Raw genomic sequence first — 24,849 nt, 5'->3', positions numbered from 1 at the left:
TCGTCCCAAGTGCTGGTACTAAGGCTACATGCTACCAATGCCTGGTGGACTAGTTACTTTTCTATTGCTAAGAGAAACCAGCATGAGCAAGACAACTCATAAAAGAAAGCATTTAATCTGGTTTATGATTTCAGAGAGCTCACATCTTGAGACAGCCATGGTGCAGAGAGAAAGAGAGCACTATAAGTCTTTTGAAACCTCAAAGCCTGCCCCCAGTGACACATCTTCTCTATAGGGCCACACCTCCTAATCCTTGTAAAACAGTTCCAGCAAACAAGTACCAAGTATTCAAATATATGAGCCTATGGGAGCCACTGTCATTCAAATAGCTGACATGTACTGCATATCATTAGTATATTTCAGGATGCGGTTGCCATCCCAGTCACCTCTCTGACCCATAATTGTTTCTGTGTGAAAGAATTAAAGGGATGGAAATGGAGAGGAGCCTGAGGAAAAGAAGGTCCAGCAACAGGCCCAAAGTGGGATCCAGCTCCAGGGGAGTTCCCAAGGCCTGACACTATTACTGAGGCCTTGGAGTGCTCACAAAAAGGGATCTATCATGGCTGCCCTGCGAAAGACCCAACAAGCAGCTGAAAGAGTCAGATGCAGATATTTGCAGCCAACCAATGGACAGAAGCAGCTGACCTCTGTGGTTGAATCGGAGAAGGCTGAAAGAAGTTGAGGGGAAGGGCCATCCTGTAGGAGGACCAGCAGTCTTAATTAATCTGAACCTCTGAGATCTCTCAACACTGGACCACCAAACAGGCAGCATACACCAGCTGATATGAGGCCCCTAACACACATACAGTAGAGGACTGCCAGGTCTGTGTTCATTCAGAGATGATGCACCTAACCCTCAAGAGACTGGAGGCCCCAGGGAGTTTAGAGGTCAGGTAGGGTGGGGAGGAGGTGTGGGATATGGAGCAGAGGGAGGGGGGACGGGGTGGGCGGAGAGTGGAATATGGAGTGTAAAAAATAAATTAAAAATAAAATTAAATTAAAAAAAAGAAAAGAAGAAAGTGCTTCTTTGTTTTATACAGCAACTAAGAACTACAATATGTCAGAATTCTATACAGCGAATATCTATACATTTAAAAAGTCCCTGAAAGATAAAAGCTTGCAAGTACCTTGCTGATGGCTGCCAGCAAAGTCTTCATAGAGAATACTGTCAGTTTAACCTGATCTATTAGGACAGCAGTCCCAAGGAGACCAAAAAGAAAGATCTCATTTATCTTGGCTCTAGGAAGTTTAGGTGAGTCAACGTATTAGGTAATGCATTTAGAAAACATGATTCAGACAGTGTAGCTACTAGATACAAGCACAAACACCTAGAGGGTAAAAAAAAAAAACAAAAAAAACAAAAAAAACCAAGATGCTTTCAAAGTCAGCTAGCTGCCTAGCTTTAAAATTTATAACTTGTCTAAATAAAGAAATGAAGAACCAACCCAGAAAACGTCCAAGAAAATGCAACTTTAAACAGAAATTCAAAAAGAAATGGAAAATCCAAATATGCCAACAATTATCAAGGAAAAATACAGCTTAACTCCAATTCCTATACTTCTAACCTAAACAGAGCTTTGCAAGCCAGTGAATCAGGCATTAAAGAAAGACAATTCCAGGCTCAAGGGATGATTCAGAGGTTAAGAGCACAGGCTGCTCTCCCAAAAACTATGAGATCAGTTCCCAGCACCCACATAGCAGTTCACAACTGTCTGTAACTGTAGTCCCAGGGGGTCTGATGGTTACCAGGAACACTCCCAGTGCACAGACATGCTGTTATTTTCTTCAGATTGGTGATACTTGATAATCCTCTGTGTCTTAAAACTTCTTTCCAGAAAAACAGTGTAGTGTAGAATAATTTTAATTCAGCAACATGGGTGTTCTGGTTGGAATACAGACACACACCCTTAGTACACACCTTTAATCCCAAACAATGAAGGTAAGGTTAGTTTGTAGAAGGAAGTAACTATGCTTGAAAATGACGAAGTGATGAATCAGAGAAAGATTTGACAGAATGAGTAGAAATAGTATATGTCCAACTTCCAGGAGAGCAGGGAGGAAAGGGAGGCTAAGAGCAGTCGAGGGAGAGAGAGAGAGGGAGGGATAGGGAGGGAGAGAGAGAGAGAGAGAGAGAGAGAGAGAGAGAGAGAGAGAGAGGATGAGCAAGCGAGAGAGGACAGTTTTGTTCAGTCAGTAAATGTAATGGAGTAAGGTCAACGAGTTGGCAGTCCATGCAGGAGGAGGCAAGGCAATGGAGTTGAGTTCAGTTCTGTTCATGCAGCAGAGGCAGTTGAAGCCAGAGAATAAGAGTCAGAGGATTAGAATAAATTTCTCGTTAGTTTGAGGCCAAGCAGAGCAATACAGTGAGAAGCTGAGAGAAACCAGACTGAACCAGTCAGCTTGGAGCCAGATAATAGCTGAGTTGAACCAGTCAGCCATAGCTCAGAAAGAGCTAGAAAGGGTGAGCCTATTCAACAGTAAGCCTTGAGACAACTACATCTGGGGAATAAGAGCTACTTTTACAAGTGGGGGTAATTTCATGAGGGCTCATATAGTCCATATATCTTTACATGATAACTAAATAATAATTTACCAGGCTTAAAAATTTAATAAACTTTATAGTATGTAATAAATAATTAATATATTTAACGATATAAAATTGTTATAGTTTAGCAAGTATGGGTCTAAAAGCAGAATGAAAACATTAAGAAACTTCTGAGTTTATACTTAGTATATGATAAAGTCACCTCCATCAATGGAGAAAATGTAATTCTTTTGTTTTTTGAGACAGGGTTTTTCTGTAGCCCGGGCTGTCCTGGAACTCACTCTGTAGACCAGGCTGGCCTCAAACTCAGAAATCTGTCTGCCTCTGCCTCTGAAGTGCTGGGATTAAAGATATACGCCACCACTGCCTGGCTTTTTTTTTTTTTTTTGCTTTTTGTTTTTGTGAAAATGTAATTCTTATGACGGTATTGTGAAAAACAACTAATAATATGAACATTAGATTTTTATTTCAAGCCACTCACTGCAAGAAAGTTGTGCTGGTTTAGAGATAGAAATGTACACTAGTGAACAAGAGGGTACTGTGAACAAGGGGGTCAGGCTCCATCCTAAGCTGGCAGAACTGAGCACTGCTGTCCACATGGCACTGGTTTTATAGGCACAGGAATGAGGGAGTTGTGAGAATGTGTGCTAAGATTCCACCAGGCTGCGGAGCCCAGGCCCAGTGTGGCAGGGGCAAATTCTCTACAAGGCCTGGAGGAGCCACTGCATTAAGTGAGACCTAAATTGCAGGGAACCCAGAATATTGGCAATGATAAGTCTGTGATGTAGAATTGTAAGCTGAAATAAAGTATTTCTTCCCCATTTGTGTGATATTTTCTATTGTCAATTTGTGGTGTCTGGTCAGCTGCAGCACTGACTGTGATTAATGAGACCACAATCACAGAAACAAAACTTTTGCTCTCCTGGGACAAGTAATGCTAGTTAGCTGGGGCTGAGAAACAAGCAGGGATTAAGAAGAGAGCAGCAACCCTGAGATGAAATCTTCTGGGAAGTGTTTTCTCGGGGTCAACACAGAGAAGCTGTGCTCCAGAGGGGATAAGGCCGTGCCTGCTGCTGGCAGCTGGATCTGGTAATTTGTAAGTTTCACAGGTCGCAACAAGAGCTTGTCGGTGAAAGTCCAGCCTTAGCAGTAGAAGCCCTGGACTTAAAGAGGTCATGTAGAGAGGCTGAGGCTTGACAGCATCCGGCAGGGTGAGAATCCCCACGAACAGCACAGGAGAGGCTGGTGAGACGTCGGCCTCGCTGCGGTGGAGAATCCCCACGAACAGCACAGAGAGGCTGGTGAGAAGTCGGCCTCGCTGCGGTGGAGAATCCCCACAAACAGCACAGGAGAGGCTGGTGAGACGTCGGCCTCGCTGCGGTGGAGAATCCCCACGAACAGCACAGAGAGGCTGGTGAGACGTCGGCCTCGCTGCGGTGGAGAGCTCAGCACTCTGCGGATGGCAGTGGAGTCACCACCAAGGACAACAGGAACTGCAGAGTGGAGCTGTGTGTGCTGTGGACGGCAGAGCCTGGGAAAAGGAACTGGCTGGCTAGGCCATTCGGTGCCCAGAGGCTCGAGAGTGGGTTCCAGGCACTAAGTACTTAGCTTTTCACACCGCTGAACTTTGTCTTGGTTCTTCCCTCTTGGAGTAAGGAAGTATTTTACCTATTTAGATTTGGTAGGAGCCCACAGTTGATTCGGAACTTGTGAAGAGACTCTAGAGTTTTAGAATGACTGGGCATTTTTAGAGAGACTGGATATTTTGGAGAGGCCTGAACTTTGTTTGCAAGTATTTGTATTTTAAAGAATGCGGGACTCTTAAAATTATCCTCATAGATTTCATATTGGAGAGAAACCCCGCAAATGTGAAGAATGTGGCAAAGCTTCTTCTACTCTTATTGGATTTATTTTTAATTATATTTATGAGCGTGTGCCTGGTATGTGCACACCACTGCAGGTGCTCTCAGGGGGCAGAAGAGGGCGCTCTGCTCCCTAGAGCTGGAGTTACTGGGGTTACTGATCTGTTTTGATCCCAATGTGGAACTCAGTTCCTCTGCAAAACCAGCGCCTGCCTTCAATCACCACCCATCGCTCCAGCCCCTTCATCACAACTTCCAGTCCCTTCATCACACTTATCATAGCTGCTTTTATTGGAAAATTCTCATCATTGAAATTTCCTTGACCCATGACACTAAATATTTAATTAGTCATTACTTCATTATTTTGCATATGAGTATTAAAAATATTTCATCTTCCTGTATGACTGAAACTTGTCTGCCCAGATAAGATGGAGGTAGCCTAGTTTTACTAACTACAGCCCCGCTTCTCCGATTTAGGCTGAGATTATTGTCATTGGGACACTCTTCCTCTTGCTTGCTTCCAGTCCTTTTATGTGCCCTGGATGAGGGTCCTGGTCATGTTGTTTTAAACAAGTAATTGTGGCCCCTGTATCTGTTTCCAACCACAATAATCACAGGTGAATGCCATGCTGAGAACAAGTGAGGGAGATCTCACTGCACCCCTTCCTTTCTCTGTCTCCCCCACCCTTCCATAACTATTATACAAGCTTTCTGTCCTGGAAGAGAGGGCTGCTTGGAGCCCCCTGAGGGCTGAAGAGACTCTGATGGTAGGAATCCTACAGCAGGTTCCTCAGCCATCATTGCAGGAGATGGGAACTAAGAGGAGACCCACAACTGGACCATGAGCAGAGATCGAGAGATTTTGGAATACTTAGTCCTTAAAGGGTAAGTCACTATCAAAGTCCTCCTCTCAGGTCTTGGGAAGCCATGGCAAGAGGGGGAAAGAGTGGAAGCAGCAGAGGGGATAGGTAACTGCAACACCACCATGTCTTCCTGAGATAACCCATGGGCTTATGCACCTCAAGAGATCAGAGCAGCAGCACAGAGTCAAGCCAGGGGAGCGCCCCAGAATGGATAGAGGGGAGCGAGCACAGACTCCCACCCCTAATCCAGAAGCTATCTACAACTGACATCTGCAAAGGCGACATTTGTTTGCTCCAGTGGAGTCTCACCAGGTATATTAATCACACTTAAGGGTAGGCCCCATACTCAGCAGTAATAGACAACACAATACAAACTCAATGGTATTTTGGTAGACTTTTTGTCTTGCATTGCTTTGTTTGGGCATTCTCTCTCTCCCTCTCCCTCAATCTCTCCCCCTTGTCTCTGTCTGTCTTTCTCTCTCTCTCTCTGGTGTGTGTGTATTTTGAGATTGCAAATTGATTACAATTCTTCCCTTTCTTCCCTCCAAATCTCCCTATATACTCCTCTCTATTCTCCTTCACATTCAGGATCTCAATCTCTCTCTGTCTCTCTCTGTCTCTCTCTGTCTGTCTGTCTCTCTTAACTAAGCTTTTTTTTTTTTTTTTTTGTCTTACTGGTCTTATAGTTTCTGATATTTCTATGTTTTTACTTTTTTTTTCTGTTTCTTATGTTTTAGAAAACTCCATTATTTTGTTTGCTTTCTTCAAAGAGAAAGAGGGTGTGGAGCTGACTAAAGGGTTGGGAAGGATCTGAGAGGATCCAGGTGGAGGGAGAGCCATGACCACAGTACACTATATGAAAAGTTTTTTTTTTTCAATGAAATAAAATAGGAATACAAAATCTATGTATTATATTGTATCAAAGCATATCTCAATTTAAAAAAGAAACAAAGCAGGGTATAGTTAACAGTACCAATGGATAAAATACATAGGTACCAGGACCATCGCTCATCTTAAATCATCTCATAAATTAACAAAGTTCCCCCTCCATATTGCCTATTAAATTATTCATGCATTTTAAAGTAGAGTGGCAGATAAATAAAATCCTTAAGATTTTGCTTTAGATATGAAAACATCAAGATAAAATAATTAATCTTAATGCTAATACTGTAGGCTTATAGTTAGCATCACACAGCTGATAGTTGTCTGTAGGCGTAATTTAAAAAGCTGGCTGCTGGAAAGAAAACATAGGCAGCCAGCACTGTCCAAATGAGCTTTTCAGAGTCTGCACACTTCGCACCCAAACATAAGGCTACACATGATGGCATGATTACAGAATGCCCCCCCTGCCCCCCCAAGTTTTCTCTTCTAGATCTAGAAGATCTCCTTTGGAGGGCAAAACAATGTACCTCATGTAATTCATTCTTGAATTTTCAGAGAAAACAAGGCCAGGGCTTGGAGAACAATAGACCCTAGCATTTGTTAGTTATATCTCGGAACTAAACAACGCATACATTTACTGTTTAGTTAAAATTTACATCTAAATTCCACTTTTAGAATATATAATTTAGTGCAATTGACTTATAAATTTTTAGGTGAAATCTTTGAACCAGCAGTAAACTTATTTGTAATTTATGGGACATATATTTATATTTAAAAGGAGGATAGTACATGATATGCAGATCAACCAATGTCAGATTTAAAAAAAAAAAACCCACCAAATTTACCATTCTAGATTTTAAAAAATCTATAGAAAAGGTACATTGTTAAGACTATAAAACCACAACTACCTTGAGTTTAGCTCTGGTCACCAAGTATGAATATCTAAGGATTATAAAGGAAAGGCTGTGAGGTCATAGCCCGGGTTGAATATTCCACTGACATCATCAGGGAAGTAGGAGGAAACGGTTCTGCGGAGGGAAACTTGGCCACTGAGAACGACTCTTTGGCGGCTAAGGCTTCGGGGAATCCCCTCTTGGAAGCCTGACATCCTTCTGTGCACACAGCGGAGCATCCCTCTTCCAAGGTCTTCCTGCAGCTTTCCCAGCAGGCCCAGCATGCTCAGCTCAGTGCTGCTTCCAGGAGCACAGCAACAGCTCCCTGGACGGCCCCGGGGCTCTCCTCACAAAGCCAATGGCAGAGCATCACGTGTGAGTGCCCATCTACAAGGGGACACCCACAATCATGTTGTTTTTGGGAGAGCAGCTCTCTGGCTCCATGGAGATCACTTGAACAGAGTAGCCGTGTTCTCCTGCTGCTGTTGCTCTGTCCAGATCCACCAGGCCCATGCACTGCTTCCCTGAGACAAGGAAACACAGCGTGAGACACTTTATAAGCAATGTAACTTTCTTGCATACACAGGGATGTCACTTCGCAGTGACAGTATCCATCCGTCGGTGCTGTGGCAAAGGCCAGGCTCCCCTCGGCACTGCTTACCTTTAAGCTTAGAGTTGATCACCGTGAAGACCCACTTCCCAGATTTATCTTGGCTAGCAATTTCCAGAAGGCTAACTTTAAGAATGCATCAATAAGGATATCTCAAATTGCAACTACACATTCTACTTTATATTTTGGTCAAAAATTCATTTTAAGACCAATGTTCTATATTCCTATAAAGTCATATTATAAGTAATATTCTAAAAAAAAAAGTCTGTCTCTGTCAGTCTATAGTAAGACACTGCCGAATGGCCATCTGAAAGAGACCGCATTTCTCCCTGAAGGTTTATAATATGATAAAGAAATGCAAAGGGTCTGAGGAAACTCGTGACCATGTGCTAGTCAGAGTTCACCTCACTATGAAACTGGTTTTCTCTTCCCTTTGCAAGAGGAACCCTGACTGGCAAGCCAGCAGCTTATTTGTTTTCCCTTTCAAAAGTAGATTAGGAAAAACTGAGTTGAGGCTTCCTATACTAAGCCATCACTTGCTTTTATAATCTGAACTGTTCTACGTTTAATATCTAAGTTTTCATTCCTTCCACTTTTCTTTGATAATTACAACAATGCTCAACCATCACTTTACAATGCAGCAGCTTCCCAGAGTCTGCTGAAGTGAAGTGATGTCAACAGTCAGGCACACCACAGAAACAGGAAACCTCTCGTGTAACATGTGGGGCTCTTACAGACCAAACAAAACCAGGAACAGATGAAATTAGCAAGTAAGAATAAATCAGAGACTCAGACTCACTGGGTTGGTGTAATATACTTCCTTAAAAGGGCTCACAGCATGAAGATCAAGCTGTGTTAGAAGCTGATGCAAAAAGGTAGAGCTCCATTTAGAAAACAACCAACTCCTCTTCTCCCCAGCAGCTATCCACTTGGTTTCTCTCTGGCCTTGGACACTTCCCTTTAAGCCGTGTGCTTGCTTCCCATCCACTTCTCAGTTCAAACACTCTGTCAGAACGGGATGCTCCGCATTCCTTCAGGACCCACCCTGGTTTACAAGGCAGCTCACTGACTCTTGGCTGGGATCCCAGTGCAGTTAGTTTTTCCTTTTTTCATCTTGTAGAAGAATCTCATATTTTCCCATGTTAAGTGTCAATACAACTGAAATCCAGTTGTTGGCAACCTACATTTTGGGGGTCGGTAAATTTTCTAAAAATGTTTGTCAAGCATGGAAGTGGCAATATCTTTGACAAACTCTGTGGCTTTGTCTGCCCCTTTACCCTGCCCCTTCCCTGTAGCACTCTTGCCAGATGGGCTGCTTCAACCTGAGCACCCTCCCTTCAGTCTCTGCTCTTCCTTGACACCGAAAACTGACATTGATTCACAACAACAATCATGACTCTACTGATCTCTAGGGTTTGAATGTGCACCCTGAAAGGCACATGCTTGCAACTTAATCCCCAGTGCTGAGTTACAGTTAGACCTTAGCCTGAGGTGGAGGTATGCTGTTACTGTAGGAGTGGGTTCATTATTGCGAGTGTGGGTTTCTTACAGCGGGCCAAGCTTGTAAGCTTCTCTCTCATGAAGGCATTCCTTTCCATTGCTTGCTAGTGCTCCTGCTGCTCCTCACCCACTCTAGGTCTGCCTTTCTCTTTTGGCATTTGACACCTTCTACAATGGTATGACTCACCACAAAGTCTCCATCAGATTTAACCCTCTGATCCCTAGATCAGTGGATTATAAAGACCGAGCCTATACAGACTGAGATATGCATCTGGTAGAATTATAACAAGGGTATATATTACAGTGACTTAAAAAAAATCAGGAGCAATAGGAAAAGAGACAAAAATGAGAGGTTTACCAAGAGACGGCAGTTGTGGGCACAGTGAGAACAGGAAAGGAAGTCCCTTAGCTGTAGGTCTCCGTGCCTTTCCTCGTGAGAGCACAGTACTATACCAGCTTTAGAATATAAAGGTAATTATTTATTATGTAACATCTTCTTGAGTATAAGCTACTTCAGCTGGGCTCAAAGAAACATCAACAATCTACTCAAGTACACTGGAAAAAGGAGGTAATGTTAGAATTTTACAACTACGACAGCGCCCAATGTGGAGCTTCTGAGAAAAAAGTTTAAGATGCGATTTAACTCCCATCTACTTATCGTAACCTGTTTTAGAACACAAATATCTAGTGATGGGCTGAGAAGCTGTATTGTAGAAGTGAACAAGAGCTCTGTGTCTGGACCCAGATAACCTGGGGTCACAGCGTGGCTCTAGCACCTATCCGATGAAGAGGTTCACTCCTGACGTCAATAAAATATAAATAATTGTGTCTATCTCACTCATTTTCAGTGTTTAGGTGGATGATAACAATTGCAATTATTCTTCTAAACAAAAGTTTATTTTCTAAAGTGAAATCTTTGATGGATCTGTTTCTTGAAATGGTTCTGGGTAATGTTCAGTACTGCAAATGATGAATGTATGGGCCTGTGATCAATAATGTCTAAGTATTCTTTTATCTAAGAAAGACGCAGTATCATTCTTTATACATTTCTAGTGAATCAACTTTGGAATATGGAGTTGACATTAACATTTTTGTTATTTTCTTTGTGACTATGGATAGATCCTGAAGTTCATAACAGTACCAAAGATTTAATGTGAAATCTATTCAGTGCTCACAGATGCTAACCAAGATGTGACAAGCTGTCAGTCATAATGGTTAATGTGCATTACAGTTCCTGGGAAGAAGTTTTCTTAATGATAAATGGAGCAGTGTTTTCCCCAAATAGCCCCTATGCATCCACTCCAGGCATGCTGGGCATACCCCCTCAGCAGCTGCTTGGTGGAAGTACATACCTATGAGTCTCCTCTCGGGTGGGAGCTGGACAGCTGTTTGATCGGCAAATCTGCAGAGGAGCATGTGTTCCTAAAACGAGCATCAACAGATGTGGGTTTATTCTAATTCAGTGCTTCAGAGTTATAAAACAGAGAAGACAAAAACACGACTTCAATTATTCTGGAGTTCATTCCATAAAAAACACTATACAAAATTGAATAGCTGGAAAGAGCAATCCTAAGAATATTGTACTTAGTGACTTCTTCCCATCAAGTTGACTGTTTTTCAGATAACTCTCTCTCTCTCTCTGTGTCTCTCTCTTTTTGGTTTTTCAAGACAGGATTTCTCTGTGTAGCCCTGGCTGTCCTGGAACTCACTCTGTAGACCAGGCTGGCCTCGAACTTAGAAATCCACCTGCCTTTGCCTCTCAAACATTGGAATTAAAGGCGTGCACCACCACTGCCTGGCTTCAGATATATTTCTTAAGAACAGAAAAGAGAAAAACTTCAAGACCATATTACCTAGTAGTTTTTATCCTATAAACAGGACCAGGTCGTTTCATTTTGAAATTATAAAGTGTTAAGGGAAAAGATCGGTTTCCTGAAATTTTCCTTTCTCCAGGGGATCTGGACCTCTCTCTCATCTGGGTCTTAGAAGAAGCATGATGTGGCTTCTCACATTACTCAAGGATAAAGAAGCCAGTTATGGCAGTTTGGATGTAATTGGACCCCACGGGCCCATAAGGAGTGACACTATTAGGAGGTGTGGCCTCACTGGAGGAAGTGTGTCACTATGGAGGCAGACTATGAGGTCTTAAATATGCTCAAGTCAAACCTAGTGAGACATTCTCCTTCTGCTACCTGCAGATCAAAAACTCCCAGCAACTTCTCCAGCAGCATGCTGCCATGCTTCCCGCCATGATGAGAATATAGTGTCTCTTTACAGAAATATCACCCTAACCAGGACCCCAGTTATTCTCCAGGATTTCTAGCAGAGTGCCGGCTACTCCTCAGGCTAGCCCTTTTTATTTAAGACCTGAGGGGATGAGATGGAGACTGGTACTGTTATATGACGACTTTAGGAAAGGGCTTCATTAATGAAGACAAAGAAGCCTGTGAAAGATAGAGGCCACGTGTGTGCAGCACCCTTTAATCTACAAGGAGCTACAGCTAGTCAGTAGGCAGCAGTACGTTCTGCACCTTTAAGACCTAGAGCAGCGGTGGAGTCAGAGTAAAGCAGGGTGAGCCCAGACTGACCATTCGTATCCTTTGTACTCCGGACTTTACATTTAAAGTCCTCCCCACCTCCAGGCAAAGTGAGTCTTCCTAGTAACTTGGCCTCAAACTTGTAATCCTCTCCTCTCAGCCTCTGAGTATAAAGTCTCTATTTTTCAACCAGGTAGTAAAATATTAGTGGCCTTTCTTTCTTTCTTTCTTTCTTTCTTTCTTTCTTTCTTTCTTTCTTTCTTTCTTTCATAACAAGAGTATCTTTGTTCTAACTTTTATGTATTTAAACTTTTTTTTTTTTTTTTTTTTGGTTTTTTTTTCGAGGCAGGGTTTCTCTGTGTAGCCCAGGCTGTCCTGGCACTCACTTTGTAGACCAGGCTGGCCTCGAACTCAGAAATCCACCTGCCTCTGCCTCCCGAGTGCTGGGATTAAAGGCGTGTGCCACCACGCCCGGCTGGTATTTAAACATTTTAAGAATCACTATAAAATTTAATGGCAATGGCCCAGAAATTAATGACGTGGTTTGAATAAGTAAATTTTATAAAGCCTCCACAAACTGGCTAGCATCTAAATGGGACAAAAGATTTTAGAATCCTATGATCTGACAGAGTAAGAAAAAGTATTTCCTTTGTCTGCATGGGTTTCTAAACAGTATATTAGTATAGGTCATGCTGATGTAATCAGAAATTCAGGTGGGGTCCAATGCACTGTGCTCCTAAGTTTTACATCTCTTTCAGAATTATTTCTGTTCTCTTCAACACAAGGTTCTGAAAGGGCAAGGCACATGCAGGTGCTCGAAATATCTGCTGGCTAACTTTGAATAGAGAAAACACTCACCTAATTAGTTCTCAAAATCTCTCAGTAGTAATGAAGTTCTAGGAAGTAATAGGCTACCATTTGTCACAGTGTCCAGGAAGGGAAGATGCCTCTAAGACATTACACCTGACATCTTTTGAGGGCTGGGGACTGCTACCTGAGCAGCTCCTGAGGGTGCTGGAGTAACAGCAGAGAAACCCTGTTCACTGGGGTGGGGGAGTGGGAGCCCTGCTCTCTGGGACTAGGGTACACCACTTCTCTTTACAGCTGTGTAAATTACTTTCCGGCCAAGACCAAGGGTAGCTTTGTTATCTCCAGTCCATTCGCCCCATTTTTCCTGTAGAACCCTGTGAGTCCTAACATTTGCTCTCTAAATCTAGTAGTTCCCTAGGATATGACCATTGTAATCCAGCCAGCGAAGGCTTGCAATGTTCTGGTTCTAGATGAAGGCATGAGAAGAGAACCGGCTCTGTGGGTCTCTGTGACTGCTCGTATGGGGCAGTGAGGAAGGGAAGGAGAGTGCTGTAGGTAGGTGGAACAGGGCAGGAAGTGGGCATTTAAGAAGCATAAAGACACGCTCAAGAAGATAAAACTCTCAAGGCGGTAGAAATGAATGTTTAAGGAGACTCTACTTCGAGACATCTTGGTTCCTGGCTCCCGCCAATACTAGTTTGCACAGGTGAGAGTGTGGACTACAGAAGCTAACAGCTTATGGGACAGGTGGGAGCCACAGAGCTTCTAAGGCAGGCCCCATTTCGGGCTCCAGACATCCGGGCACCTTCCCTGCCAGAGGAGAGGTGTCCGCCCGGCCCGGGTGGGCTTTGCCGGAGCATCTGCGGGAGACATCTTGGTTCCCAGATCCTGCCAAGACTAGTCTGCACAGGTGAGAGTGTGGACGACAGAAGCTGTTCCAACCGGTAAGAAGGACACATGCTCCACTATGTTCATACAGCCTTATTTATAAAAGCCAGAAGCTGGAAAGAACCCAGATGCCCCTAAACAGAGGAATGGATACAGAAAATGTGGTACATTTACACAATGGGGTACTACTCAGCTATTAAAAAGAATGAATTTATGAAATTCCTAGGCAAATGGATGGACCTGGAGGGCATCATCCTGAGTGAGGTAACTCAATCACAAAAGAACTCACATGATATGTACTCACTGATAAGTGGATATTAGCCCAGAAACTTAGAATACCCAAGATATAAGATACAATTTGTGAAACACATGAAACTCAAGAAGAACGAAGACCAAAGTGTGGATACTTTTCCCCTTCTTAGAATTGAAAACAAAACACCCATGGAAGGAGTTACAGAGACAAAGTTTAGAGCTGAGACGAAAGGATGGACCATCTAGAGACTGCCATACCCGGGGATCCATCCCATAATCAGCCTCCAAATGCTGACACCATTGCATACACTAGCAAGAGTTTGCTGAGGACCCTGATAAAGCTGTCTCTTGTGAGACTATACCGGGGCCTAGCAAATACAGAAGTGGATGCTCACAGTCAGCTATTGGATGGATCACAGGGCCCCCAATGGAGGAGCTAGAGAAAGTACCCAAGGATCTGGGGGTATCTGCAACCCTATAGGTGGAACAACAATATGAACTAACCAGTACCCCCTGCCCCTCCCGGAGCTTGTGTCTCTAGCTGCATATGAATCAGAAGATGGCCTACTCGGCCATCAGTGGAAAGAGAGGCCCATTGGTTGTGCAAACTTTATCTGCCTCAATACAGGGGTACGCCAGGGCCAATAAGTGGGAGTGGGTGGGTAGGGGAGTGGGTTTGGGAGGGTGTGGGGGACTTTTGGGATACTATTGGAAATGTAAATGAAATAAATACCTAATATTAATAATGATAATATATATAGATATATACATGTATATCTACATATATATAAAAGGAGACTCTACTTCACTGTTAGATACAGGAACTAAAAGTACTGAAAAAAATCAGTCTCGTCCATACAGCCTTGACCATAAAATGAAACTACGTTTCACAGTGTTTATGTAAAAAGTGGAATTACATTAAAATTCAAACTAATTATCAAGCCTTAACAGATCTTTATATTTAGCTCAGATATCACTTCTTATATTCTGCATGTCATGTTACTGGACAGTTGCTATGGGTGATGCTCAGATGGATGGAAACTGCTCTGCTCAGGTTAGTGGCTCAAACCTACCACTCACGGCTGTTGGGAGAGGGATTTCCAAGTGGTATTATTTTGTGTGTGTGTTTCTATAAGCAAGAACTGACTGCCTTTGTTCCAGGCCAGAGACTGACAAACTTTGGTGCAATCAGCCTGGGAACTACTTTTGGGCAGCTCAAACCTAAGAACAATAAAAACAATATAAATGACGAGGACAATGGAGAATGCATAGGAGATTTGTATGTGGCCAGCAGAGACAAAAACACCTGACTTTTTATAGAAAATTTCCCTCTGTCCCAGTCTATCTTTCCAACCATGTCATTAGGTGATTGGCCTTGAAGACAGTTACCCTGTAAAGTAAAAGACGGGCACGGGCAGGCTCATGTCCCGATGGTGGGCCTCAGGGTGTCAGCATGAAGATGACCAGACTCTGGCTACTGCTACTTTAAGCAACAGCTGGCTCTTGTCCCTGTCAGATTTACTATGCCAGATAACTCGTTAACTTGCATGTAAGCAGGGGAGAAAAAAATATGAATCTCATATCCTTTCCAAATCTCATTCACTATTCAGAGTTAATCTGAATTAAAAAAATTTAAAGCCATACTGGATATTTTTGAGTAATCCAATATATCTGTAGATTTATAAGACAAATTTTGGGATGAAAAATATGAAGGATCAAAAGTTGCATAGGAAGGAGTAAGGGTAGTTCATGTCTGTAATCCAGCACTCGAGAGACCGAGGCAAGAGAGCTGCCATGAGCTGGAAGCCAGCTTGGGCAAATAATGAACTCCAGGACACACGGTACACGCACAAACAAGTATATGCATAGGACATCTACATCTCTTAAAAAGGGCTTACCTTGTATGATAAAGTTTTCTTGAATTTTTCACTAGAACAGAAAACAAAAAAGAATTAGTTATCATTTTAATGTAAAGAATGTCAAATAACCTGAATTATAAATAATAATATGTACTATATCTGAAGAATATAAAAGGTTATCCCAAATGAAGAACTACTTCACCCTGAAACGTGTTTATGTAGGACTAAGAACAGAGCACCAGGATGTTATGGGCTGGAAGAACTTCCGTCATAGACTGTAAGCCCTGTAAGAGAGCACGCACGGCTTCTGCCGCTCTACTATGTGGCTCTCTGTATGGATCGGCTGTGGCAGGGCTTTGGACTAGGAGGCCGCCGCCACGGAAAGTTACTTTGATCTCATTGCTCCCTAGAAAGGAGTGCCGTGCCAGGCACGGGTGTGTGGGGAAGAGCCCTCCATTTATAAGGCAGAGGGAGGGCAGTGACATAGAGGAGGAGGGCAAGAACCTTTAACGCTGCTTTTGTGGGCAGGAACAGGCAAAGGTGGGAGACAGACAGAGACTCATTTGACCTTTCATGGGCTCTGGAGTGTAGAGCTGAGCCTAACTGCTTGGCACGGAGCTGTGGTGTTAGGGCACAGGGAATGCTGTCAGGAGGTATAAAGCTGGACAAAGAATGTGGTTGTAGGTAGAGCTCTCTATTGGTTGGTTAATATATGTAAATTGTAGACAAGTTTATTTAAGTGTCAAACATAAGAAAAGTTAGCCAGAAATCAAAGCTATCATAAGTGTTAAAAGTACCATGTATGTCATATGCCCCATCCCAGTGTTACAGTCCGCTCTCCATTAACTCAATAAAAATAGGGTAGTCTATATAATACTAACTTCATTAGTATCAATTAAAAATCACTTGTGATTTTACATATTTTAGAAACAAAAGGCTATAATTCACACCTCCACCTTTGGCGAATCGGCTAGTTTTCATACACAAAGAAATAAATGTTCTGAATTTATTCTGAGTTCTAAGGATACAGAGCAAAGTGACAGTAAATCTACAAGGCTATAAAAAAGGTGACATGAAACCGAGATTTTTAAATCAGTAAAACTAGGATAGAAATCTGAATTGGTCAAATTAACAATCTTATGCTGCTGTTAGACTTACATATTTCATAATGCCCTGGAAAGCCACACATTTTATCAGATTTTAACTGTTTAATAATCCTCAAATATACATATAAAAGTATATTATATACACAAATACTATCTATCTATCTATCTATCTATCTATCTATCTATCTATCTATCTATGATTTCTTTGTTTTTTTTCTCAGCTTGTGAACTATTGCAAGAACCAAATAATAGAATAGGAAAAGATGTTTCATACTGTTACTTACACTAGAGATTTTTAAATAAATTCCAGTGGAAATTTCTATAGTTTCTAAAGATAATTATGTGATTGATTTTTGTGTCCTACGGAGCTGTTTTGATATAGGACAGAAGTCCCCAAACTGATGTATTTAGCTTCTGATTCTTAATTACTATGAACCATGAGAGTGAAATGTCGCATGGGTTGTCCTCTAAGAAAAGTGATGAGAATTAATATTTCTTCCTCTTCTATGTGGGGTAAGAAAGATCATGAAAATGGCCATCAAATCTAATCAACATCTGGGAATACTATTTTTATTATTTTTAAATAACCAGCCCTGTCCCCAGACAGGCTGTCTACCAGCCCTGGCTACACTAGAACTCTCTTTGTACCCCAGGCTGTCTTCAAACTCACAATAACCCACCTGCCTCTGCCTCCCAAGTGCTGGGATTAAAGGCGTGCACCAAAACGCCTGTTTTGGTTGGGTGAGTCATCTTCGAGGCCCTGTGGATGCTTGTAACTATTAGCAACAACTCACATTTATGCAGGATTTATGCTATCAGAGGATTTACCACATGTCCTCTTCTTTCTGTTGTTTGTTTATAGACACAGAGTCTTATGTGCCTAGGCTGGCTTTAAACTTGAGGTGAAACTCCTACTTCAACCTCCTCTGCATAAAGCTTACAGGCCTGCTCTGGGGCTCTTTGCCAGTTTTCAGTGATATATACACCATCATCAAATGCTCACTCGGCACCTATCACGATGTCTCCAGAGTCTAAGCACTTAGCCATTCACTCCACTGTCTCTTTCCAAGGGTGGTTCTAGTTTCATTTAGAACACAGGGAGGCCAGGAAGTCAACAGACTTCTACTGGTCTGATTCTTAGACTTGCTTCTAATTGTATCTAAAAGAAAAGGCAGTAGCAGACAGGAGAGCTACTCTTCTCAATCCTGTTCATAAGTGATACCTGCCACACTGTGGGAAAGACAATCAATCTCACATTCAAATCTCACTGCAACTTTAGCTTGCTTTTATTTATTTGTTTGTTTGTTTGAAACAGGGTTTCTCTATGTAGCCTTGTTGTCCCGGAGTTTCATCTGAAGCCCAGGCTAACTTCAAACTCAGAGCCCAGTCTGCCTCTGCCTTCTGAGCGTTAGGATTATGGGTGTGTGTCACTGTCCCCAGCTTTCACTGCAACATTATTTAAACAAATCTTATGTACCCACTCACCCCATATTGGTGTCTTATGTAAAACACTAAATGTCACCTTTTTGGGAAATTAAACTTGGATGTGTTCTGGATGAATCCGTAACAGCAGGGGCATGTGATGAAGGAAGCCCGTGTTTGAATGCAGTGCTCGATCACCATGTCTGTTGCCACTCCACAAGCGTGCAAGGCCACCTGGAAAGCAGAAGCAGACCTTAGCATCTATCTTCTTCTCAATACAGAACCTGAGTTCAACTCACAAGACCTACCTGACACAGGAAGCTAGAAATGAGCAAGATGAGCTATAACATCTCACAGCAGAAGGCAACACTCATCTAATTACTATTATTTGTCAAAAGAATTCAGAGCAACCCAAACAGGGTATCAATGAGCAAAAACAGGGATATCTGAGCATTCATGCGGGGAATCCCTCACCCCCCAGCAATTGATTATTTAAAATATCAAATGTATAAGCCAATAATGACACTTCAAAAATTCCAAATTGAAAAAAAAAACAACAACTGGTTATTTGTGGTAGAAGCCAGCACCTTTTGATTAATGGAAAATATGGAGGAAGAACTAATTGTTTTACTACAAGCACCATATGTCTGGGTAACTACTTGTTGATAATGGAATGTAAACACAGACAGAATGATAAAGTAGATTAATGCCATTCTGTGTCTTTAATTCATATAAGGGAGGGAGGGTCAGTGATTAAAAATGAGGCCAATGTAGAGACAACCAGACATACCACTAGCCCCTGTGACACAGTCACTCCCCATAATGAGGCAGAATCTAATTATGCTTATGGGCCAGGGTATCAGGTGAGACAGGATGTTCGGAGTAACATCCACAGGTGGAGATCTGCAAGCATATGTGACCAGGCTCTGTCCCCTAAAGACACCTAGAATTTACAGCCAGGGCAGAAACCAACTCTTGCAGATGTGACTACGGTTACAGTTCAAGGACTGTCCTCAACAATATGGGTGGATTCAACCTACTTACAAGCTCTTAAAGAAAGTTATATGAGGGAGGGAGCCAGGGAGACGGTACAGGAGGCAGAAAAATGTAAACCAAACCCCAGACAGCACCACAGCAGGCTTCCACCGGAAGAGAAGCAGGGAACGTGGGTGGCTTCCACAAGTTCAGGACTCTTGGTCACAGCCAGGAGAGAAACATGGACCTTAGTTACATAACTGCAGGAAACTGCAGGTTCTAAGTACTTCAGGGAGCCCTTAGACAAGAGTCAGCTGTTGATTGACTTCCTGTGATCCAGATTTCTGACCTACATAACTGTTAGACGATAAATACATGGGACTTCAAGATGCCTTGCTTGTGGTAACTTATCAGGACAGAAATAGAAAAGAAAAGCCATTCACAGTAACCACTTTCATTTTTAAAAGTTAAAAAAAAAACTTTATTATAAAATATTGCAAATAAAAATAATCACACTCTGAAATCAATTAGACCCAAAGCCTATATATGCCAAGTTTTATACCATCTTTCAGTTCTTTTTTTTTTTTTTTAGATACTTTTATTTTTTTTTTGATTTTTAATGTTTTTATTACATATTTTCCTCAATTACATTTCCAATGCTATCCCAAAAGTCCCCCATAGCGCCCCCCACTTCCCTACCCACCCATTCCCATTCTTTTGGCCCTGGCATTCCCCTATATTGGGGCATATAAAGTTTGCAAGTCCAATGGGCCTCTCTTTCCATTGATGGCCGACTAGGCCATCTTTCGATACATATGCAGCTAGAGACAAGAGCTCCGGGGTTCTGGTTAGTACATCATGTTGTTCCAACAATAGGGTTGCAGATCCCTTTAGCTCCTTGGGTACTTTCTCTAGCTTCTCCATTGGGAGCCCTGTGATACATCCAATAGCTGACTGTGAACATCCACTTCTGTGTTTGCTAGGCCCCGGCATCGTCTCACAAGAGACAGCTATATTTGGGTCCTTTCAGCAAAATCTTGCTAGTGTATTGAATGGTGTCAGCGTTTAGAAGCTGATTATGGGATGGATCCCTGGATACGGCAGTCTCTAAATGGTCCATTCTTTCATCACAGCTACGAACTTTGTCTCTGTAACTCCTTCCCTGGGTGTTTTGTTCCCAATTCTAAGAAGGTGCACAGTGTCCACACTTTGGTCTTCATTCTTCTTGAGTTTCATGCGTTTATCAAATTGTATCTTATATCTTGGGTATCCTAAGTTTTGGGCTAATATCCACTTATCAATGAATACATATTGTGTGAGTTCTTTTGTGATTGTGTTACTTCACTCAAGATGATGCCCTCCAGGTCCATCCATTTGGCTAGGAATTTCATAAATTCATTCTTTTTAATAGCTGAGTAGTACTCCATTGTGTAAATGTACCATAATTTCTGTATCCATTCCTCTGTTGAGGGACATCTGGGTTCTTTCCAGCTTCTGGCTATTATAAATAGGGCTGCTATGAACATAGTGGAGCATGTGTCCTTTTTACCGGTTGGGACATCTTCTGGATATATGCCCAGGAGAGGTATTGCTGGATCCTCCGGTAGTACTATGTCCAATTTTCTGAGGAACCGCCAGACTGATTTCCAGAGTGGTTGTACAAGCTTGCAATCCCACCAACAATGGAGGAGTGTTCCTCTTTCTCCACATCCTCGCCAGCATCTGCTGTCACCTGAATTTTTGATCTTAGCCATTCTGACTGGTGTGAGGTGGAATCTCAGGGTTGTTTTGATTTGCATTTCCCTGATGATTAAGGATGTTGAACATTTTTTCAGGTGCTTCTCTGCCATTCGGTATTCCTCAGGTGAGAATTCTTTGTTCAGTTCTGAGCCCCATTTTTTAATGGGGTTATTTGACTTTCTGGAGTCCACCTTCTTGAGTTCTTTATATATATTGGATATTAGTCCCTTATCTGATTTAGGATAGGTGAAGATCCTTTCCCAATCTGTTGGTGGTTTTTTTGTCTTATTGATGGTGTCTTTAGCCTTGCAGAAGCTTTGTAGTTTCATGAGGTCCCACTTGTCAATTCTCGATCTTACAGCACAAGCCATTACTGTTCTATTCAGGAATTTTTCCCCTGTGCCCATATCTTCAAGGCTTTTCCCCACTTTCTCCTCTATAAGTTTCAGTGCCTCTGGTTTTATGTGAAGTTCCTTGATCCACTTAGACTTGACCTTAGTACAAGGAGATAGGAATGGATCGATTCGCATTCTTCTACATGTTAACAACCAGTTGTGCCAGCACCATTTGTTGAAAATGCTGTCTTTCTTCCACTGGATGTTTTTAGCTCCCTTGTCGAAGATCAAGTGACCATAGGTGTGTGGGTTCATTTCTGGGTCTTCAATTCTATTCCATTGGTCTATTTGTCTGTCACTATACCAGTACCATGCAGTTTTTATCACAATTGCTCTGTAGTAGAGCTTTAGGTCCGGCATGGTGATTCCACCAGAGGTTCTTTTATCCTTGAGAAGAGTTTTTGCTATCCTAGGTTTTTTGTTATTCCAGATGAATTTGCAGATTGCACTTTCTAATTCGTTGAAGAATTGATTTGGAATTTTGATGGGGATTGCATTGAATCTGTAGATTGCTTTTGGCAAGATAGCCATTTTTACAATGTTGATCCTGCCAATCCATGAGCATGGGAGATCTTTCCATCTTCTGAGATCTTCTATAATTTCTTTCTTCAGAGACTTGAAGTTTTTATTATACAGATCTTTCACTTCCTTAGTTAGAGTCACGCCAAGATATTTTATATTATTTGTGACTATTGAGAAGGGTGTTGTTTCCCTAATTTCTTTCTCAGCCTGTTTATTCTTTGTGTAGAGAAAGGCCATTGATTTGTTTGAGTTAATTTTATATCCAGCTACTTCACTGAAGCTGTTTATCAGGCTTAGGAGTTCTCTGGTGGAATTTTTAGGGTCACTTATATATACTATCATATCATCTGCAAAAAGTGATATTTTGACTTCATCTTTTCCAATTTGTATCCCTTTGATCTCCTTTTGTTGTCGAATTGCTCTGGCTAGGACTTCAAGTACAATGTTGAATAGGTATGGAGAAAGTGGACAGCCTTGTCTAGTCCCTGATTTTAGAGGGATTGCTTCAAGCTTCTCACCATTTACTTTGATGTTGGCTACTGGTTTGCTGTAGATTGCTTTTATCATGTTTAGGTATGGGCCTTGAATTCCTGATCTTTCCAAGACTTTTATCATGAATGGGTGTTGGATCTTGTCAAATGCTTTTTCCGCATCTAACGAGATGACCATGTGGTTTTTGTCTTTGAGTTTGTTTATATACTGGATTACGTTGATGGATTTCCATATATTGAACCATCCCTGCATCCCTGGGATGAAACCTACTTGGTCAGGATGGATGATTGTTTTGATGTGTTCTTGGATTCGGTTAGCAAGAACTTTATTGAGGATTTTTGCATCAATAATCATAAGGGATATTGGTCTGAAGTTTTCTATCTTTGTTGGGTCTTTTTGTGGTTTAGGTATCAGAGTAATTGTGGCTTCATAGAATGAGTTGGGTAGAGTACCTTCTGTTTCTATTTTGTGGAATAGTTTGTGAAGAACTGGGATTAGATCTTCTTTGAAGGTCTGATAGAACTCTGCACTAAACCCATCTGGTCCTGGGCTTTTTTTAGTTGGGAGACTATTAATGACTGCTTCTATTTCTTTGGGGGATATAGGGCTGTTTAGATCATTGACCTGATCTTGATTCAACTTTGGTACCTGGTATCTGTCTAGGAACTTCTCCATTTCATCCAGGTTCTCCAGTTTTGTTGAGTATAGCCTTTGGTAGAAGGATCTGATGGTGTTTTGGATGTCTTCAGGATCTGTTGTTATGTCTCCCTTTTCATTTCTGATTTTGTTAATTAGGATGCTTTCCCTGTGCCCTCTAGTGAGTCTGGCTAAGGGTTTATCTATCTTGTTGATTTTCTCAAAGAACCAGCTCCTTGATTGGTTGATTCTTTGAATAGTTTTTCTTGTTTCCACTTGGTTGATTTCACCCCTGAGTTTGATTATTTCCTGCTGTCTACTACTCTTGGGTGAATTTGCTTCCTTTTGTTCTAGTGCTTTTAGGTGTGTTGTCAAGCTGCTAATGTGTGCTCTCTCTAGTTTCCTTTTGGAGGCACTCAGAGCTATGAGTTTTCCTCTTAGAAATGCTTTCATTGCATCCCATAAGTTTGCGTATGTTGTGGCTTCATTTTCATTGAACTCTAAAAAGTCTTTAATTTCTTTCTTTATTCCTTCCTTGACCAAGGTATCATTGAGAAGAGTGTTGTTCAGTTTCCACGTGAAGGTTGGCTTTCTATTATTTATTTTGTTATTGAAGATCAGCCTTAGTACATGGTGATCTGATAGGATGCATGGGACAATTTCAATATTTTTGTATCTGTTGAGGCCTGTTTTGTGACCAATTATGTGGTCAATTTTGGAGAAGGTACCATGAGGTGCTGAGAAGAAGGTATATCCTTTTGTTTTAGGATAGAATGTTCTGTAGATATCTGCCAGATCCATTTGATTCATAATTTCTCTTAGGTTCTCTGTGTCTCTGTTTAGTTTCTGTTTCCATGATCTGTCCATTGGTGAAAGTGGTGTGTTGAAGTCTCCCACTATTATTGTATGAGGTGCAATGTGTGCTTTGAGATTTACTAAAGTTTCTTTAATGAATGTGGCTGCCTTTGTATTTGGAGCATAGATATTCAGGATTGATAGTTCCTCTTGGAGGATTTTACCTTTGATGAGTATGAAGTGTCCCTCCCTGTCTTTTTTAATGACTTTGGGTTGGAAGTCAATCTTATCAGATATTAGAATGGCTACTCCAGCTTGTTTCTTCATGCCATTTGCTTGGAAAATTGTTTTCCAGCCTTTCATTCTGAGGTAGTGTCTATCCTTTTCTCTGAGATGAGTTTCCTGTAAGCAGCAAAATGTTGGGACTTGTTTGTGTAGCCAGTTTGTTAGTCTATGTCTTTTTATCGGGGAGTTGAGTCCATTGATATTAAGAGATATTAAGGAAAAGTAATTGTTGTTTCCTGTTATTTTTGTTGTTAAAGTTGGCATTTTGTTCTTCTGGCTGTCTTCTTTTAGGTTTGTTGAGGGATTACCTTCTTGTTGTTTCTAGGGCGTGGTTCCTGTCCTTGTATTGGTTTTTTTCTGTTATTATCCTTTGAAGGGCTGGATTCGTGGAGAGATAATGTGTGAATTTGGTTTTGTCGTGGAATACTTTGGTTTCTCCATCTATGTTAATTGAGAGTTTGGCTGGGTATAGTAGCCTGGGCTGGAATTTGTGTTCTTTTAGTGTCTGTATAACATCTGTCCAGGATCTTCTGGCTTTCATAGTCTCTGGTGAAAAATCTGGTGTAATTCTGATAGGCTTGCCTTTATATGTTACTTGACCTTTTTCTCTTACTGCTTTTAGTATTCTATCTTTATTTAGAGCATTTGTTGTTCTGATTATTATGTGTCGGGAGGTATTTCTTTTCTGGTCCAGTCTATTTGGAGTTCTGTAGGCTTCTTGTATGTTCATGGGCATCTCTTTCTTTAGGTTTGGGAAGTTTTCTTCTATAATTTTGTTGAAGATGTTTGCTGGTCCTTTGAGTTGAAAATCTTCATTCTCATCCACTCCTATTATCTGTAGGTTTGGTTTTCTCATTGTGTCCTGTATTTCTTGGATGTTTTGAGTTAGGATCTTTTTGCATTTTACATTTTCCTTGATTGTTGTGCCGATGTTCTCTATGGAATCTTCTGCACCTGAGATTCTCTCTTCCATCTCTTGT

At 41.6% G+C, this 24,849-nt stretch overlaps 1 protein-coding gene across 6 annotated transcripts in view; it reads right to left on the bottom strand.

Moving 5' to 3' along the window:
- Positions 1 to 6,120: 6,120 nt before the first annotated feature.
- The window catches only part of Gstcd (glutathione S-transferase C-terminal domain containing), a 104,115-nt gene continuing 85,386 nt past the window's right edge, over positions 6,121 to 24,849 (bottom strand). For 5 of the 6 annotated variants that reach the window (XM_021157659.3, XM_029475262.2, XM_085835512.1 and 2 more), the window contains 4 exons: positions 18,130 to 18,263; positions 15,541 to 15,571; positions 10,508 to 10,577; positions 6,121 to 7,569 (listed from right to left, as the gene is read on the bottom strand). In XM_021157659.3, coding sequence (XP_021013318.1) covers positions 7,433 to 7,569; positions 10,508 to 10,577; positions 15,541 to 15,571; positions 18,130 to 18,263 — 372 coding nt within the window. In that variant the 3' untranslated portion in view covers positions 6,121 to 7,432. Of the gene's footprint in view, positions 7,570 to 10,507; positions 10,621 to 15,540; positions 15,572 to 18,129; positions 18,264 to 24,849 lie in introns of those variants that run through there. The other variant, XM_021157660.1, reaches the window with a different exon arrangement.

Source organism: Mus caroli, unplaced genomic scaffold (genome assembly GCF_978045245.1).
Source record: "Mus caroli unplaced genomic scaffold, Mus_caroli_1 scaffold_3, whole genome shotgun sequence".
Lineage (NCBI taxonomy): Eukaryota > Metazoa > Chordata > Mammalia > Rodentia > Muridae > Mus > Mus caroli.
Note: the sequence above shows the minus strand (reverse complement) of the source record. Positions and strands in the feature narration are given on the sequence as shown.